Source organism: Anolis carolinensis, chromosome 4 (genome assembly GCF_035594765.1).
Source record: "Anolis carolinensis isolate JA03-04 chromosome 4, rAnoCar3.1.pri, whole genome shotgun sequence".
NCBI classification, from domain to species: domain Eukaryota; kingdom Metazoa; phylum Chordata; class Lepidosauria; order Squamata; family Dactyloidae; genus Anolis; species Anolis carolinensis.
The window spans coordinates 96,908,057-96,927,417 of record NC_085844.1 but is presented as its reverse complement, the minus strand read 5'-3'; the positions used below and the strand labels follow the sequence as shown (position 1 = coordinate 96,927,417).

The 19,361-nt window shown below is 41.9% G+C and overlaps 1 protein-coding gene across 3 annotated transcripts in view; it reads left to right on the top strand.

Annotated features, from left to right (window-relative positions):
* The window catches only part of ctnnal1 (catenin alpha like 1), a 68,698-nt gene that overhangs the window by 28,505 nt on the left and 20,832 nt on the right, over positions 1-19,361 (top strand). For all 3 annotated transcript variants that reach the window (XM_062980833.1, XM_062980832.1, XM_062980831.1), the window contains exons 3-11: positions 836-1,023; positions 1,525-1,644; positions 4,763-4,852; positions 5,163-5,333; positions 6,024-6,224; positions 7,997-8,083; positions 8,867-9,025; positions 10,741-10,833; positions 18,693-18,843. In XM_062980833.1, the coding sequence (XP_062836903.1) occupies positions 836-1,023; positions 1,525-1,644; positions 4,763-4,852; positions 5,163-5,333; positions 6,024-6,224; positions 7,997-8,083; positions 8,867-9,025; positions 10,741-10,833; positions 18,693-18,843 (1,260 nt within the window). The remainder of the gene's footprint in view (positions 1-835; positions 1,024-1,524; positions 1,645-4,762; positions 4,853-5,162; positions 5,334-6,023; positions 6,225-7,996; positions 8,084-8,866; positions 9,026-10,740; positions 10,834-18,692; positions 18,844-19,361) is intronic.

Sequence of the window (19,361 nt, the reverse complement as noted above, 5' to 3'; positions counted from 1 at the left end):
ATTACCGGAACAGAGCATACACAAAGTGCAGGAATCTACAAAACAAAGTAAGGGACCAAAGGCATCATAGCAATCAAGATGGTGCCAATTAGCTAGTCAGCAGGCCAAACTCATAGAAATGTTTGCAATGTTTGCATGGAAACCATTTGAGAGAGAAAAAATTCCTCTTTGCTGGTGAGTCCAATTGTGTCCTTTGGGGCAGAGGTCAGGGTCCTATTCAGTGGCATGATGTCAGGATGTGAACACCCAGCATTCACACCAGCTGAACTGTTCCCATCCTGCCAAAGCAATGGGGGCAGAGATAGCCTAAATGATAAGGGCCATCTGGCTAGGAGGATTGATTTATGGTCTGCTCTGGTTTTCAAGCCTGGGAAAGGACTATCGACAGATAGGTGTGGATGTGGAAGGGGGGGGGGGCTGGGGGGAAGCAGTAGTTTGATATGCTGGGGTCTTGGCAGGAATTGGTTAGTACTAGCTTTATGTTCATCTTGGCAAGAAGGATTTCAATAAAGTGTTTCCATGGAACTGCCTGTGTGAGCTTGCATTGTGTCCTATAGCTTCCAAGGACTGACACCTGGTCCAGCACCTAAAACTTCCTAACTGTGCGAATGGTAACTCATAGGTTAGTATACTCTACCCTTTTGTCACATTCATTCATCATCCAGTTAAGCAAGCATCCAATTTTCAATATTTCTCAGAGGCTGGAAAAGTTATATTTTGGACTACAGCTTGCAATGGTCATGCTGTTGGAGGGGGGTTCTTATAATTAAATTCCAAAAAATATCTTTGCCCGTGTTATTAGAAACAGTTCTGATGGGTTTTCTTTTATTTGTAGGGGAAACAATTGCACAGCTTACCGACATAGCAGTTTTGGATCATCCAGAATCCGATGGCCAGATAACCATTTTTACAGACAAAACAGATGTGGTTAAGGCTGCAAGATTGCTTCTTTCTTCAGTGACAAAAGTATTGGTACTGGCTGACAGAATAGTTGTTAAGCAGATTATAAATTCTAGAAACAAGGTATGCATTGTTTTTATTAATACTGTCAATACATTCTTTAATTAGGTTGCTTATTTAATGAGTTTTGCAAACTTCTTTATTGCTCTGATTTTAGCTGTATTGCATTTTAACCTATATCATAAGCTGTTTTGGAGCCCAATGCTAGGAGAAAGAATGGAGTCAATAAATAGAAATACTGTCTTAATGGTATTCTTAAATTTCATATTGAATTCAATGAAACTTGGGAGTACTGAACTTTGTCTGAGTTAACCATTACTAGAACAACGTTGTAGAACCTCTTTATACTTCAGTGCTATACTACAATGCATAAGATTGGATTGTAATATGCTATAGTGAGAATAAACAAATTTGATGCAAGTGAAATGGGCATTTGTTTTGTAATATATAATTAGGTCCAGATATATAGAACTTACCTCAATGCCTGAGGAGAAATCTTAATCTTGTTTTGTTCAGCAATAGTATAGGTTTATCACTGGTGAGTTTTTAAATTATGTTTGGCAGGTCCTTTTAACCATGGAGCGGCTAGAAAAAGTTAGCAGTTTTCAGGAGTTTGTGCAAATATTCAGTCAGTTTGGAAATGAAATGGTAGAATTTGCTCATCTAACTGGAGATCGACAAAATGTAAGTATCCAGAAAAATTCTATGAATCCTGTGCTTCAAAAAAGTAGTAGAGTAATTGAAATATTGTGTCCTTCTTAAACCTGCCTTTGTCTGGAAAAAACATCAGTCTGCATTTTTCTGTCTTCAAAAATCACTTTTGCTTTCTTTTTCTTTACAATTACAGTAGAGTCTCACTTATCCAACACTCATTTATCCAATGTTCTGGATTATCCAATACATTTTTGTAGACAATGTTTTCAATACATCGTGATATTTTGGTGCTAAATTCGTAAATACAGTAATTACTACATAACATTACTGCGTATTGAACTACTTTTCCTGTTAAATTTGTTGTATAACGTGATGTTTTGGTGCTTAATTTGTAAAATCATAACCTAATTTGATGTTTAATAGGCTTTTCCTTAATCTCTCCTTATTATCCAAGATATTCGCTTATCCAACGTTCTGCTGGCCTGTTTACGTTGGATAAGCGAGACTCTACTGTATTTTCATAAATAAAAAAATTGGATATTGTAAGCAGAGCTGGAAAAAGTCCCTTCTATTGACTTCAAGTGTTAGGGAATTCTGGACATTTTGGTAAAACAACTGCCATTGAACATGATATTTCCAGTCATGCCTTCTAGTTAAATGCTCAATGATACAGGATACCTATGCTAATAAGGAATTGATTTTGCCAGTAGCCTTTGTGCATTTCTCCAGCAGCCTAATACTGTATGACCCCCAGATCTCACAGGGAATGCATTCCTTTGCATAATAGTAAACCCTATTGAAATGAAGAACTTCCAGTGCAAGAACAATATGCAGTCCTACTGGAGAACCTCAAAAATGCCAGATTTTATTGAAAGCAGATACAGTAGAGTCTCACTTATCCAACATAAACGGGCCAGCAGAATGTTGGATAAGCGAATATCTTGGATAATAAAGAGGGATTAAGGAAAAGCCTATTAAACATCAAATTAGGTTATGATTTCACAAATTAAGCACCAAAACATCATGTTTTACAACAAATTTGACAGAAAAAGTAGTTCAATACGCAGTAATGCTGTGTAGTAATTACTGTATATACAAATTTAGCACCAAAACATCACAATATATTGAAAACATTGACTACAAAAATGTGCTGGATAATCCAGAATGTTGGATAAGCGAATGTTGGATAAGTGAGACTCTACTGTAAATTATCACATTTCCCTTCTGAAGGATGAAATATTGATAGTAAATAGTGGAGGATTGGTGTTATATTGATGTCATTTGTAGATGAGCAGCTGTGACTAAAGTGAAAAATATTATTTATATAACTAAACAAACAGAAAGAAGAAAAGTTAAGTAGCTGTAGCTAGCTAAGCAATCTCTGAATAGAAACAGGACTGTGGTTAGTATGTCAGTCTGACATTGGCAAAAGGTATGTGCACCACTGAGACCATCTCTGTCCCCAGTGACAATCCTGGATCCAAGATCTTACATCGATTATTTGATTTGAAATTGCATATTTTGAAAACGTATTTAGCTTTTCAGATATCATAGCGAATGAACAATCAAGGTGTTTTTATGGATCCTGTTTTTCTTGGATGAGAAATCTGAAGGTTTTACTTATGTTTTCAGAAGCATTGTTCATCATTTTCTTCTTACTGCTTAATGTAATTGTGCATGGCCTCCAGATTTGTCACTAACAATAAGAAAAAAGTAACATGGCTATGAAACATCTGTTATGCAGCGGGAGACTGCATATGCTGCTAGCATCTGGATGAATTTTGAAAAGAATAGATTTAAAGTCATAGTCTAGAAGGAAAATCTCTTCTGCTCTAATATGGAATGCACTACTGCTATTATATTTCAAGACAAATTATTAAAATTGGATAAATGATTTCTCTGTGTTAAAGAAAAATAGCTAAAAAAGCTGTTTCCCCCTGATTTTAAAAGTAGATTTCCTGATCATAAAAGTAGATTAGAACTGGTATTTATTTGGGAAGTGTGTTAGTTTTAGACCTTTTTCTGTCTTTCTGTACTTTGTTAAATATTTTGTTTATTTATTTACTGTATTTATAACTCTCCCTTCTCACCCCAAAGAGTGGCTTACAGTAGGCAACAATTCAAACAGACATACAAATAAAGTAAACATATACATTAAAAACCATAAAGTTAAAAACATCTAAGCATTAAAACCAATTATTAAAATCACACAATCCAAAATCATAGTCCAGCAGCCATTCCAGTTGTAATTGCACTTATTCCATATTCACATTACTTGTGTGGTAGTGACTAAAACTTGCTATCATGGGGTGGGGAAGGACTATAAATAAGAATGTAAAGAATTAGGAAAGCAAATACAGTGAAGGGCCTTCAGTATAGATTGTTGCTTGTTTTTGTAGATCCATTGATAATCTTGTGGTATTTGTTGTTTCTCTTACACGTCAGCTGCTGGAGTCATATTACTAGGTGAGGAGCCTAGCTTACAATTTTTGTTAAATAAATTGCTTTAATAGGTTCACATCCTGAAGTGGTGAAATAACACAGGGAGACAAATGTTATAGTGAATGGCTTGATTTGTCTATTTACATATATTGTTTGCTGTTCTGAATAGCACCTTGGTTCGCTGGTTTGCAGCTCAAGCAGGCCTATGATTAAGTAATGTTAGAAGAAAGTTAAGTTGGTAGGCTGGTGAAGGTGCAGCCTGTAGGTTGCATTGTACCCACTGGGGTTGGCCAGCCCCATCCCAGGCCTTCACACAACCCAGTTTTAGATTGGCTAAAAGATGCATGAAACTCATCACCCACTCATGACCTCTGCCTCTTCTGTAGTTACCCAAACTTGTCTTAAAATAATTGTGCTCTTGTCTCAAGCTTTGTACTCTAGCTGGGTCCTGTCTTCAGTATTTGTGTTCATGCCTTGAGCAAAGAGTAATACAGGAGTCTATCTTGCATGACTCCTCCCAACTCTGGATTGCTTATTTATTAGATGTAGGCAAGAGTCTACTAGCAAGGTACTTCCTAGCTGTGAGTCTTTGGTCTTCCATTTCAACTGTGCTCTTATATCTTCTGGAACATGTATCCAACTTGTCACATCAATAATGCTAAATGCTGTAATTACTGACTGCCAATAACTTTGTTATCTTTATTAGGATCTAAAAGATGAAAAGAAAAAGGCTAAGATGGCAGCTGCTAGGACAATTCTTGAGAAATGCACAATGATGCTTCTCACAGCTTCCAAGGTAATGTGTTTCACTTTTTGTTGTCAGCAAAGCAAGCCCTTGAGAGTTTCTCTCTCGGGCCTTTTTATTCCAGCAGCACATGGGGAAGAAATTGACAGAAGCAATGGGACATCATACAGGGAAGCTGAAGGGCTTTCTAAAAGAGCAGTGCTAAAATTTTTTGACAAACACCATGGTTGACTAAGTGACAAGACTGAGAATCAACCTTCACTATTTTGCTTGTGGCTGTGTGTAGTGTATATGAGAATTAATTTCAGGAGACAGCACAGAGATATCTTGGTAACATTTATTAAAAATTTTGATTTTCAAGACCTGTTTAAGGCATCCCGACTGTGAATCTGCACGTGTAAACAAAGGAGCTGTGTTCTACAGAATGAGACTAGCTTTGGAGCAGGTAATAGAGATTGTAACAGACTCTCGACTCAGTGGAGAGAACGAACCAGGGCCAGTGAGCATCTACACTGGCATCAAGGAATTCAAGGTGAGGAATTTTGTTTAGTTCTTAAGAGAACTGTGAAATCACAAAACATATAAGGAAAAAATGAATATCTGTTCACATAGTTTGAAGGATAGTGGGGCTTTCAAATATGCTTGAGATATTTTATAGTGTTCTTTTTTTTCAATGCACAGTTTACTCACTCCTCCCTCCCCTTCGGAAATATAAAATTTAGTACACTATGTTGTTTTGTATGTGGGTAAATCAGCAAAGGGCATTTGGAATCAGCATGTTGGGACCCTTCCAAATTGTGAATATAAGAAGAGAAAGGGGAATAGCGTAAACTAAAATGAGGATATTTGGTGAGAGATTTATAATCAATATGTAGATCTTGGATTTCCCCTTTAGGTTCATCAAGAAAAGGTGGCATGCTCTAGCTTAAGAGAAATTGGGCTGCAAGGTGTGTTTGATGATGTGTGTAGCTATAGCTATAATCATTATGTTCCAAAGAGTTTTGCTCACATTCATTTAGTAATGCTTGCAGCTTTTTATGTAAGCTCTACCACGTTGTTACTACCACACTGAAGGCTAAAAGAGATATGTCAGAAGTCAGATTTGAACTGAGGTCTTCTGGATTCATAGCTCAGTTACTTAGCCACAGTGCTGTATGAGTCCCTATATACAGTATTATGCTTTTCTACTTTTTTGTTTATGATTCCCGCCTTCCCTTTTCAGACTAAAGTGGAAGGTTTACGAGATAACATTTATAATCTATCAAAGGAGAACCTTTGGGCAATGCTGCGTGTTGTCCTTGAACATACAGAAGATTTTACAGATTCTGCTTACACTAGCCATGAGAACAGGGAACGCATCTTGGAGCTGGCCAAGCAAGCTAAGATGGAAACGGAGCAGTTGGTGTCAACATGGATGTATGCTGTAAGATTAATTTTTCCCCTTGTATTTCTGATTGGTTCACCACTCCATGTAAGGAAATATGCTTTAAGATCAATTTGTATGAAACATAAAGCACATGTTTAAAAGTTACAACCAAGAATTCTGATTTGTTGTGGATAGAGCAGCATATTAATCATGCTAACTGATTGCTTCTTCTTACAGAAGCAACAGCTAAACTAGTAGTTTTCAACCTGTGGGTCTCCAAATGTTTTTTGCCTTCAACCCCCAGAAATCCTAAGAGCTGGTAAATTGCCTGGGATTTTTGGGAGTTGTAGGCCAAAACACCTGGAGACCCACAGGTTGAGAACCACTGAGCTAAACAAAAATATTTTGTTTATTTATTTACTGGAAGTATCTCACATCTTTCTGACAAAGATGGTACTGAAGGCAGTTATTGTAGATGTTCTGTCCATTGAAATGTGGTACAAGCTCACAGTGTAGTTTGTTCCTCTAAAAGTTTTTCTCCAGGAACTTTGGTAAAAGTGGTATTACCTTATATTTGCAATCAGCCCTCCCCATTTGCAGTTTTAACTTTTGTGGATTTGATTATTCACATATTTGATTAATATGTTATCTCTAGGAATCTCTGAGTCCTCCAATATGGCTCTGTGATCAGATTTCGGAAGTTTTTGACCTTTGAATTGTATCAGAGGACATAGAGATTCCAGAGATGTTTATGCTCAGATAAAAAAAAACAGGTTTTTTATTTGTAGGAGTTTTTTTTCACTTTTGCTGGGGTCCTGTACCATAAAAGTGGAGGAACTCTTGTACACTAAAACAATTCTATTCATGTTATGTTGAAATTGTGTTAATTCTGAGTAGGCATTGCTGTTTCCCTTGAACTACTACATTTTGTCCTGTAAATGCCACATGCATTTATTATTATTATTATTATTATTATTATTATTATTATTATTATTATTATTATGCTCATCCTGCTCTAAAATTACATTTACATAAAAGTTCCCCATGGAGAAGTCTGAGATTCACATTTTGATTTCTGCAGCCCTCATTTCAGGACTGTATGTTGCCTGGGACAATGGAAATTTGGGCTGACTGTCTCTATTGCCAGACAAAGCGTGATTATTTATTTATTTATTTACAGTATTTATATTCCGCCCTTCTCACCCTGAAGAGGACTCAGGGCGGATCACAATGTACACATACATGGCAAATATTCAATGCCATATGAACATAGAGACAGAGGTAGATACAAAGGCAATTTAACCTTCTCCAGCTTCTCGCTTCCTGAGGGTATGCTCGATTCCGGCCACGGGGGGAGCAGCTGCTTCATCATCCACTGTGACACCGAGTCCTTGGATACTTCCTCATTCAAAATGCTGGCGGACAATTTTTTATGGTGTCATAAATTAGTTAAATTAGTGCCCCCCCCCACATAATTGGTACCTAAATTTCCTACTTGATAGATGCAACTATCTTTCAGGTTGCTTAGGTCAACAACGAGCAGGGCTATTTTTTATTTTAATGGTCAGGTGCTCATTCCGACATGGGCTGGCCGCTTGGTCATAGTGATTTATTGCAGCTGGCTACTAACCAGCCTGCACCACAGCCCGGCCCCTGCACCACAGGCCAGCCCTGAAATGAGGGCTGCAGAAATCAAAATGTGAGATGATGATTACGATCACTACCGCTATTACTACTTCTTATTCTCCTTTGTATTTTTAAAATTTTGGTTGGACAATTGAATTGCCTGAAATAATATATTTGGGGGTGGGGAATTGTTTCTTTTTTAGCAAAGTCAGAAAAAGAAGGATGTCACAGAAGATCTGGAATTAGCCATATTGAAAACGTGTCAGTGTATGAACGAGCTTAACAGAGAAGTACGTATAATTCAGTACGATCTATAGTACATTTTGACCACTTGTGTATAATTTTTGTAGAAAAAAAATACTTGGCTCAGTAGAGATGTGACTATGTAACAGTAATTTCAGCTATTGAATTTGCCATTCAAACCCACTTTTCAAAAGAGGCTAATTATTATTAAGTGATTACTGAGTGGAAGGAATGGACATGATAAGCATGTAAGAATGCAAGTTGCTACATTTTGTTGCAGAATTCAGCTCACTGTGGCTTATCATTATCATAGACCCCCAGTGTTTTTCTTTATGTACTTTGTGGCCCAGCAAGTGTTCTGTGATCAGCTGCTCTTGATATATTAGAAAATCTAAAATGAGTGGGGAGGTTTATTGGAGCACAATCTGGGCAGCTTTGAGCTTACCTAAAAAGGAGAGCAACACAAATGAAGCTTATCACTTTACAGTTAAATGCCACTCTTAACCTTCTTCTTTTTCTGAGGAATTGGGAAAGGGTGGCAGTGTTGCATACAGAAGAAACAGGACATTGCATTCTAATCCTTGGAAACTTACGTTTTTGCATGGCAACTTCTGTAATACCCAAGCCTTGCCTATTGTTCACAAAAGCTGTAGTTCACTATTGTTGTTGTTACTATTTTCACTATATTCAGTTACTAATTTTCTGTAGATTAAAGAGAAAACCATCAGCAATTTTTGTGTATGTTCTCCTCGTAAAAGTGTTTGGGCACCATGGATCACTCCATATAATATCCTGCTGTTTTGTGGTGTCTCCCTCCCTTATTACTGAAGCTCCACGGTGTAGCAACTTCTGTCGCAGCAGACCTGATAAAGTATCATTCAGATCACCTCATTCTGAAAGCACTGAAAATCTGTGGCGCTGAAGGAAACATAGAAGCTGTTGCAGAACATAGCTGTAAGCTGTCTGAACAGAAAGAACAACTGATTGAAGTAAGTTCATACCATGTTCATTAATGTGTTTGTTAGAAAAAGGAAGTTTGATTTTTTTTTAAAAAGAGAACTCTGGGCCACTTTCCTGTTTGGAACTGCATATATATACTTTCAAATCACCAGGCAACCCAAGGATTTCATAATTTCTTTTCTTAGACAAGGAATATTCAGAAATGATTTGCCATCCATTTCCTGTGAAATACAGCTTATTGCATCTGATATTACTTGGTGGTCTCCTATTCAATTACTAACTATCTGCTTAGCTTCCAAGACAGGCTCTGATGCTTCAGGTTATTTAAGCCTAACCTACTATTGTAAGGAAATATGTAACTATGAATGATAAATCTCCAAGTCACCCTATCATCAACAGCCCTGTGCCCTGTTCAGAGCTTGCAGATCCAGGGACATGGTTTCTTTGATTGAATCTATCCAACTGTAATGTGGTCTTTCTCTTTTCCTACGGTCTTGTTGAAATGTGTCCTAATAACATTAATATAGGCTTTCTCTTTCTAGACGTGTAGCATTGATAATTGTTTTCTGGACTGTTTGGTTATGCAGTTTTGGGATTCTGATGTATGCCTGTGGTATGGTAAACGTAAACCATTGCTGTCTGTGTCTTTTTTGGTGGGCAGTGCAAGGCAGAAGTGTAGATCATGCTCCTAGAGTAAGGCCTGGTAACTGGAAGTCCCTTTGGTGCTTCTGCTGCTCACCTATTGCATCTATGAAAATAACCCCTATTAAGAAGGCTTCTTTAGGCAGAATAGGAGCTAAGATCCCATTTAAACTGCCATGTAATCTAATTTCTGAATCCGGATTATCTGTTTTGAACTGGATTATATGGCAGTATAGACCAGTTCAAAGCAAATAGTCTGGAATCAGAAACTGGATTATATGGCAGTGTAGATCCAGCCTTATGTACTTTCCCACTGTTCCAAATTCATTCTCTAATATACTAATGGCTAACCATCATGCATCTCCATTGCTAGAATGAAGAACATAGGTCTTCAGAAAATGTATGACCATGGAACTGGTTCTAGCAAACTTTTGATATCATTGATTCAGATGTGACAACACCTGAAAGATAAAACAACCTTTTTTACTTAGATCAGTGGTTCTCAACCTGGGGTCCCCAAATATTTTTGGCCTACAACTCCCAGAAATCCCAGCCAGTTTACCGGCTGTTAGGATTTCTGGGAGTTGAAGGCCAAGAACATCTGGGGACCCCCAGGTTGAGAACCACTTACTCAGATACTAAATTTGGGTTAGAGTAACATGTGTCAGTCCTTACAATGCCAGCAGAGATCTGTTGTTTTGGCTGTGACAGACTAATTTATATACTGAGGAAGAAATTCATTTCAAACTAATTTCAAAGTATGGCCCATACTAGAAACAGCTCTAGTGAGGATTGGAGTAATTTGGTGCAGAATGTTCTGAGATCCATTTGGTGACCTTTAGTGTGTTTCCCTCAACCTTTTTTCTCTGGGCTTCTTTGTGGAGACTGAGAAAAAATGATTAGAGAAACTGGAGTAAAGGTTTAATATGATGAGTAGGAAAATAGTTAAGTTTTCTCTCTGCACAAGTGTTTAGTGGAGCTGAAATCTTACCCTAGATTTTCTAAATTCTGAAACCTTTCATTATCATCCATAATATAATGTTACATTGCATTCCTTGGGAGTTTCATGATTTGTAGTTGGTCTTTCTATTTTTTTTCATAGATATGTCATTTACTGAGACATGTATCTGGAACAGAGCCACTTGAAATTACTTGTCTACATGCAGAAGACACATTTCAGGTGACTGGGCCTCAGGTATGAATAATTTCCAACGTTCTGACCTTGAAAAAAACAGTTTCGCTGTATATTTGTGCTTATGGGAGGTCCTTTAAATATATGGTTACTTGGATTAGCAAAACTAGGAAGAGGTGTAAACACTTCAGAGAGAGAAAAAGAAAGAGAAGGTGTAATTAAATAGATAACTTCTCTGGCACAATGGTAGCGACTAGACATGGGCCTGACATTTGTCTCATCTTTTTGGTTTGTGTTTCTGTTTCATACCATCCATTCAGATGGCACGGAATGGGAAGGCCTCTCCTGAAACAAAAATCAACTTGATACAAAAGGCAGGCATGAGCGGGTACCAGCTCTAAGCCTGCTTTTTGGATTGACATAGGCCCAAAGCGCCGGGCTGCAGACAACCCAGCGCTTTGGGCCTATTGGGGCAGGCTTTGGGGCTATGTGCCTGGGTCTCGCAGGGCCTACAGCTGAGCACCAAGCAAGGAGCGCTCCTTACTCGGCACTCTTCTGCAGGCCCTGCAAGGCCATGGCGCCTAGGACCAAAGCCTGCACCCGTAGGCCTCGCAGGGTGTGCTACAGACTCTGCAGTCGAGCGCTGAGTATGGAGCGCTCCTTACTTGGCGCTCTGCTGCAGAGTCTGCAGCACACCCTGCGAGGCCTAGGCGCGTAGGCCCAATGCCTGCACCTGTAGCCTTACTTGGCACTCGGCCGCAGGCCCTGCAAATCCCGGGCACATAGGCCCAAAGCACCCGGGTCTACGGGTGAAGCCCCCACCCAATTAAGGGGCCGAAAAAAAATGGATTTTTCATCACCAAAGACAGAAGAAGAAATATCTGCCCTCCCGATTTCGGGAGGCTCAGTCAAAATGGATTGGGCCCCTCACCGAAAGCTGGGACACAAAACGGATCAAGGTTTTCCCCAAATGCACATGACTAGTAGTGACAACAAGAGCAAATAAAACTTTCCCTTCTGGTGATGATGATTATAGAATCCTTCACTAATTTATGGGTTTTCCTTCAACAAAATGTATCAAAACTGGCAAATATATCAACACGTAACAATGCAAAAAGCATAGTAGGGTTGGGAGTAATAAGAGTGTTGTATGTTTTTAAGAGAACTTTGAATTCATGAACATCCCAATAGTAAAACTGTCAAGGACAGAACGCCACAAGATTCAAAGTAACAGAGTTTATTAGATTACAGAACTCAAAAATGCCCGTAAAACACAAGGGCCAGGCAGTTTTTGCCTTTAGGAGCAAAAAGGGGCAAAAGTAAATGTTCAAAAGATAAACCGGATTAAACCGGAGTTTAATCCGGGTAAAAAACAAACTGCTTGCTTCAGCCTGGGTATAAACGAAACGAAAGCCAAGGAACAAAAGATACAAAGAATGCAACTAATTGGCAGCAGATTCCTCTCTGCTGCCAACACTGTGCTTAGAGTAACTTGCGTCGCTCCCCCACACACACAGCAGACAGGATCTCCAACACGAGTAAATCAGCCAAGGATTGTAGCAGTTGAGTAGACCAGTTCCGTTCCGTAGATCAAAGCCAGAAGCAGACGTTTGTAGTTTTTCCAAGTCCAAGAAGGGGGGAAGACAAGCCGTGGTCAGTTCAGTCCGAGTTCTCAAAGCAGGAGATGGCGTCCGTCAAGAAGACGACGGAAGGTCAAGCTAATAAGAGTAAGCACAGGTTTGCACAAACAAATGCCCACACAATCCCTCCCGCCGTCTGACCCTGGATTCCAATCAACTTACGTCACAGCACAGGAAAGCACACAAGTCTTCAGGGAAGCGTCCCACACACACACGGATCCCAAGCGTTTGCCCAGATTACCTTGCCCAACGCAATTTGCAATTGCTCCCAAGCCCCATTTTATGCCAGTTACAAATCTTCATCACTGTCAGCTGTCCTCCTTAACCCGGGCGTTTCCTCATCACTTTCCTCGTCAGAGCTGGAACACCTCTGACTACGCCCAACAGCATCTCCAGCTGTGGATCCCGTCCCATCCCTCCAGCTAAACCATGGGTCTAATCCTGAAGGTCCCCATTCATCTTCTGTCCCATCATGGCCAGTGGCACCCACTTCCTCCCTTACCCGAGTCCAATCCATCTCATCCTCCTCTGAGCTAACCAGCCCCTCCTCCATTCTCTCCGTAAACCCTTCGAAAGACTCCTCGTCAGATGGTGCTGCAAATATGTCTCGCAGTCTTTTTCTCTCTCGCTCCTCGAGAGTATCTGACTCTCGAGGAGTCTTACGCCCACGTCTGTCAGTAACAGAGCCATGAGGCTCAATCATAACACTATCCCCTCTCACAAAGGCCTCCTCCCCCGATGGCGGAGAAGTGGCAGTGATACCCTCCGCTATAGCACCACGACGACTAGAGGTATCAAGTTTCAACAGCGAACGATGAAAGACTGGATGGACCTTTAAACTAGACGGTAAACGCAAACGAAACGCAACAGAAGAAATCTTTTTAACGATAGGAAAGGGACCCAAATACCGAGGCGCAAACTTTCCCCCAGCCTGTTTAATATGTTTGGAAGATAACCACACCAAATCCCCTTCTTCCAACTCCTCCCCTGCCTGCCTGTGGCGGTCAGCCTGAGTCTTCTGCGTTGCCTTAGCTTCCAACAGTAAGCGACGGGCAACATCATGCAATGCAGCCATTTCCGAAGAGCGGTACACAGGGTCCGAAGAGACCACATTGGTCGACGGCGCCACACCTCCCCGTGGGTGAAAACCATAAGTTAGCTCAAATGGCGTATGCTGACTAGACGTGTGCACCGCATTGTTGTAAGCAAATTCCGCCACCGGTAACCACTTTACCCAAGCCGTGGGTTGATCTAAACAAAAACAACGCAGATACTGCTCTAAGAGCCCATTAACCCGTTCCGACTGTCCATCCGTTTGCGGATGGAAAGCTGAAGACACGTTTAACTTAGTCCCCAAACACTCATGGAAGTGTTTCCAAAAGCGTGACACAAATTGCGGAGCCCTATCTGAAATAATCACCTCGGGTGCTCCGTGCAAACGATAGATGTGCTTTGTAAATAGTAAGGCCAACGTAGGGGCCGCCGGAATGGTTGAACAAGGAATAAAATGAGCCAGTTTACTAAATAAATCCACCACCACCCAAATACAAGTATAACCCCCAGACTTAGGCAAATCTGAAATAAAATCCATGGAAATGATTTGCCATGGCCTCTCCGGAACAGGTAAAGACGATAACAACCCTCTAGGGCGCCCAACAGGCGTCTTACTCTGCTGACAAACGGCGCAGCTGTCACAAAAGCGCAGAATGTCTTGCCGCATCTTTGGCCACCAGTAGCTCCTGGTGATAAGCTGTACGGTCTTGAACCTGCCAAAATGCCCAGCCATGGGTTCGTCATGGTGGGCTCTAATCACCTCCAACCTGAGGGTCCCTACTGGTACGTAAACCTGCCCCCTACGCACCAATACCCCGTCTTGATCCTGGAGATGCGGCAGTATGGTACGGTTACCTGCAGAGAGCAGCATCAGTTGCTCCTGAGTCCACACATCATCCTTCTGAGCCTCAAGGATCTGGTCATGTAACCCAAGCTCATTATCTACAACACACAGAGAGGCAGTAGGCAAGATGGTCTGACATACTACCTGCTCATTGGTCTTAAATTCCGGCTTGCGGGATAAAGCATCGGCCCGCAAGTTTGCCTTCCCCTCCACGAACTGCACCTTGAAGTTAAACCTGGAGAAAAACAAAGCCCAGCGGATTTGACGCTGGTTTAACTTCTTTGCTGTTTGCAAGTGCTCTAAGTTCTTGTGATCAGATCTGACCACGATCTGGTGCCGTGCCCCTTCAAGCCAGTGCCGCCACACCTCAAACGCCACCTTAATCGCCAACAACTCCTTCTCCCATATGGTATAGTTCTGCTCGAAGGGTGTTAGTTGCCGCGAGTAAAATCCACAGGGACGCAAGGTCCCTGAGGAATCCTTCTGAGACAATACAGCCCCCAACGCGTAGCTAGAAGCGTCCGCTTCTACCACGAACGGTCTGTCAACATCAGGATGGGTTAGTATGTTGTCCGATTGAAAACTAGACTTTAGTTGTAGAAACGCCTCGTGAGCTTCCCGCCCCCACACAAATGGCTGTTTCTTGCGCAGAAGCTGCGTCAAAGGTACCGTGAGCTTTGCAAAATTCGGAATAAACTCCCGGTAGTAATTAGCGAAACCCAAGAACCTTTGTACATCCTTCTTAGTCTTCAGCTCCTGCCATGAGTTGACGGCGTCAACCTTATGTGGGTCCATTTTAAGTTCCCTACCTGACACTACATGACCTAGGAACTCCACTTCAGGCACATGAAAGACGCACTTGGAAGCCTTGGCGAAAAGCCCATTAGCCCGCAGTCGGTGCAGAACCTGCTTGACATGTTGACGATGTTCTTTCTCGTCCTTAGAAAAAATCAAGATATCATCCAAATAAATCACTAAAAATTGGTCAATTAGATCCCTGAACACATCGTTCATGAACCTCTGGAATACCGCAGGAGCATTACAAAGCCCAAAAGGCATGACTCGGAACTCGTGGCATCCGAAACACGTGTTAAATGCCGTCTTCCATTCATCCCCTTCCCGTATACGGATTAAGTTATAGGCCCCCCGCAGGTCAAGCTTGGTAAAGACCTTAGCCCCTTGCACCCTTGATAACAGTTCCGAGATTAAAGGGAGCGGGTACCTATCCCGAATGGTGTATTTGTTTAGGATCCGATAGTCACAGACCAGCCTAAGTTCCCCAGTCTTTTTGGCTACAAAGAATACTGGTGCCGCAGTTGGAGAACTAGATGGGCGAATAAACCCCTTGGCTAAATTTTCATCTAGAAACTCCCGCAAAGCTTGCCTTTCCGGTACAGTCAAGGCATACAGCCTCCCTGCTGGCAGTTTCGCACCTTCTGCCAACTTGATGGCGCAATCATATGGCCTGTGCGGTGGTAATTTGTCCGCTTCTCTTTTACAAAATACATCAGAGAACTCCCCATACTCAGCAGGCACTCCCTCCATATCAGAATGAGTAACATTTAGAGTGCAACAGTCCTGCCTCTTTAAGATCACTTTACGTGTTGCCCAATCTACTTGTGGGTTTACTACAGCTAGCCAATCCATCCCCAGGATCACATCATATCTAGGCAAGCTCGTAATATCCCACACAAACGTTCCCGTTACTCCCTGCACCTCCCACGTTACTGCTGAGGTTTCATGGTTAACCACCCCAGTCTCCAGCAGTCTCCCATCTGCTCCTTCCACCCACACGTCGCATGCCTTGCGCACTCTAGGAATGCCATGCTTCTTAGCAAACTCAATATCTACATAGGAGACCGTAGCCCCTGAGTCCAGCAGTGCCAAAGTAGAAACAAGTTCCCTTCCCCCAACAGATAATGTAATGGGTACGAAAACATGCTTCCTCCCCTCAGTTGACTGCTTGAGGAGCCCTAGTGCGTTGGACTCACGTCGCACTAGGGCTGGCCTTTTCCCGAAAGCTGGGAAGGTTTCACATTACAATTTTTGGCAAAATGCCCAGCATTCCCACAGTACAAACACAAGCCCAGCTGCCTCCTACGGCTCTTTTCCTCTGTAGACAGCTTTTTAAAGACCCCAAGCTCCATGGGCTCTTCCCCCATCACCACAGGTGCCCTGGTTACATGCATGGGTGGCGCACACATTGCTTTTGAGTGTTTACGAGCCTCGAACCTTGCGTCTAAACGCAGCACCTTAGCTACTAAGGCGTCCCAGCTTTCAGCCGGCTCCAAGCGTACTAATTCATCCTGGAGCATATCACTTAACCCGGCAGTAAATAAAAGCATGAATGCATTTTCCCCCCAATCCAGCTGGTGGCGATACAGGTTAAACTTATTTAAGTAATCCAAAACAGTCCCCTTTCCCTGTTTCAACCGATACAGAGCCCACCCAGCGTTCTCCGTGCGGAGAGGATCCCCAAAAGTATCAGTTAACAACTTTTTGAAATTATTCAAATTGTCCTTGACTGGGTCATTTCCCAAAATTAAGTTAGTGGCCCATTGTCCTGCGGGACCGGTCAACAAACTCAAAATAAAGGCCACCTTGCTAGTGTCTGTAGGAAAAGCATGAGCACTGAGCTGAGAAAAATAAAGCTCCACTTGTGCCAAAAAGGTTGGCAACTTGCACCTGGTTCCGTCAAAGCGTTCAGGAGTCAAAACATGTCCTTTCACAGCCTGAGCTGTTTGGCTAAAAGCCGTTTGCAATTGGTCTACTTTGGCCCTTAACTCATCCATCGTCTTCCTGACGGGTTTATTGCTGCAATAAACTTTTTATGGGCGTTGGGCAATCTGTCAAGGACAGAACGCCACAAGATTCAAAGTAACAGAGTTTATTAGATTACAGAACTCAAAAATGCCCGTAAAACACAAGGGCCAGGCAGTTTTTGCCTTTAGGAGCAAAAAGGGGCAAAAGTAAATGTTCAAAAGATAAACCGGATTAAACCGGAGTTTAATCCGGGTAAAAAACAAACTGCTTGCTTCAGCCTGGGTATAAACGAAACGAAAGCCAAGGAACAAAAGATACAAAGAATGCAACTAATTGGCAGCAGATTCCTCTCTGCTGCCAACACTGTGCTTAGAGTAACTTGCGTCGCTCCCCCACACACACAGCAGACAGGATCTCCAACACGAGTAAATCAGCCAAGGATTGTAGCAGTTGAGTAGACCAGTTCCGTTCCGTAGATCAAAGCCAGAAGCAGACGTTTGTAGTTTTTCCAAGTCCAAGAAGGGGGGAAGACAAGCCGTGGTCAGTTCAGTCCGAGTTCTCAAAGCAGGAGATGGCGTCCGTCAAGAAGACGACGGAAGGTCAAGCTAATAAGAGTAAGCACAGGTTTGCACAAACAAATGCCCACACAATCCCTCCCGCCGTCTGACCCTGGATTCCAATCAACTTACGTCACAGCACAGGAAAGCACACAAGTCTTCAGGGAAGCGTCCCACACACACACGGATCCCAAGCGTTTGCCCAGATTACCTTGCCCAACGCAATTTGCAATTGCTCCCAAGCCCCATTTTATGCCAGTTACAAATCTTCATCACTGTCAGCTGTCCTCCTTAACCCGGGCGTTTCCTCATCACTTTCCTCGTCAGAGCTGGAACACCTCTGACTACGCCCAACAGCATCTCCAGCTGTGGATCCCGTCCCATCCCTCCAGCTAAACCATGGGTCTAATCCTGAAGGTCCCCATTCATCTTCTGTCCCATCATGGCCAGTGGCACCCACTTCCTCCCTTACCCGAGTCCAATCCATCTCATCCTCCTCTGAGCTAACCAGCCCCTCCTCCATTCTCTCCGTAAACCCTTCGAAAGACTCCTCGTCAGATGGTGCTGCAAATATGTCTCGCAGTCTTTTTCTCTCTCGCTCCTCGAGAGTATCTGACTCTCGAGGAGTCTTACGCCCACGTCTGTCAGTAACAGAGCCATGAGGCTCAATCATAACAAAAACTGCTTTAGGGGAGAAAATCTAGTTATGGGATCATTTTTAGTAACTGGTATTCCACAGCAGCAGTACAGTTCTGGTGGAACAATTAGCAGTACCTAAATTCCTTCTAATTTTTGAAACCTAATGGGAATTATATTGCTTATAGTTAATCATATAATTGAAGCATGTTTTTAATTCAATAATTTAACAAAGCAGTTGGATCAGAATGAATTTGCTCAAGATGCTTCCAGTGAAATCCCTTAATGTTTGTAAGGCTTTGCTGAGTAAATGCTTATGTTAGCTCTTTTTTAAAGAAATACAAATGAGAACTGTTTGTTCTTTGCCTCTGGGGATGGGTGTTGATTAGCAATTTCATGTTACAAAGAAGATGTGCTTGTTGTCTTCAGATAATCTCTGCTGCCGAAACTCTGACTTTGCATCCTTCCAGTAAGATTGCAAAAGAAAATCTGGATGTCTTTTGTGAGGCTTGGGAGTCCCAGCTGAGCGATATGTCCCTGCTCCTAAGAGAAATCAGCGATGTGTTTGAAGGAAGACGAGGTGAGAGGGTTGTTCTGAGATACAGGCAACCTGCTGCTCTTAAATACAAGCTACCAGTTTACTACATGCGCATTTTCTGAATGCTGAGTGCTGTAGTTGTAATGTAAAGTATTAGCCATTATAAAATCTGTAATGACAGCTTGGAGCAATTTTGTGCAACTAAAATGTGTAAACAAGTTTGGAGGACAGGTATCAAGCTCCAAAAACAAGAGACATGTGACAGAAAGGCCCCCTAGACCATATGTCCTTAGAGCAGTGTTTGAACTATATCAGCTTGACAAGAATAGTCAATTTTGCAGGCAGCTTAATTTCACAAACCTTCTACAAATGATTAGCTCAGTCTTCTGTAAAAATAATCAGTCTCTTACTGAGCAGTCTGCTACATGGGGAGGAAATGTGGAGACATTGAGAAGACAGAGAGAGAAAAGAGATGTGTGTGACTACATTTGGTTTCTTGGCCCAATGCATCCCACTGTTGACATGCAGCCCCATCCCACAATAGATTAGCTCTGGGGGAG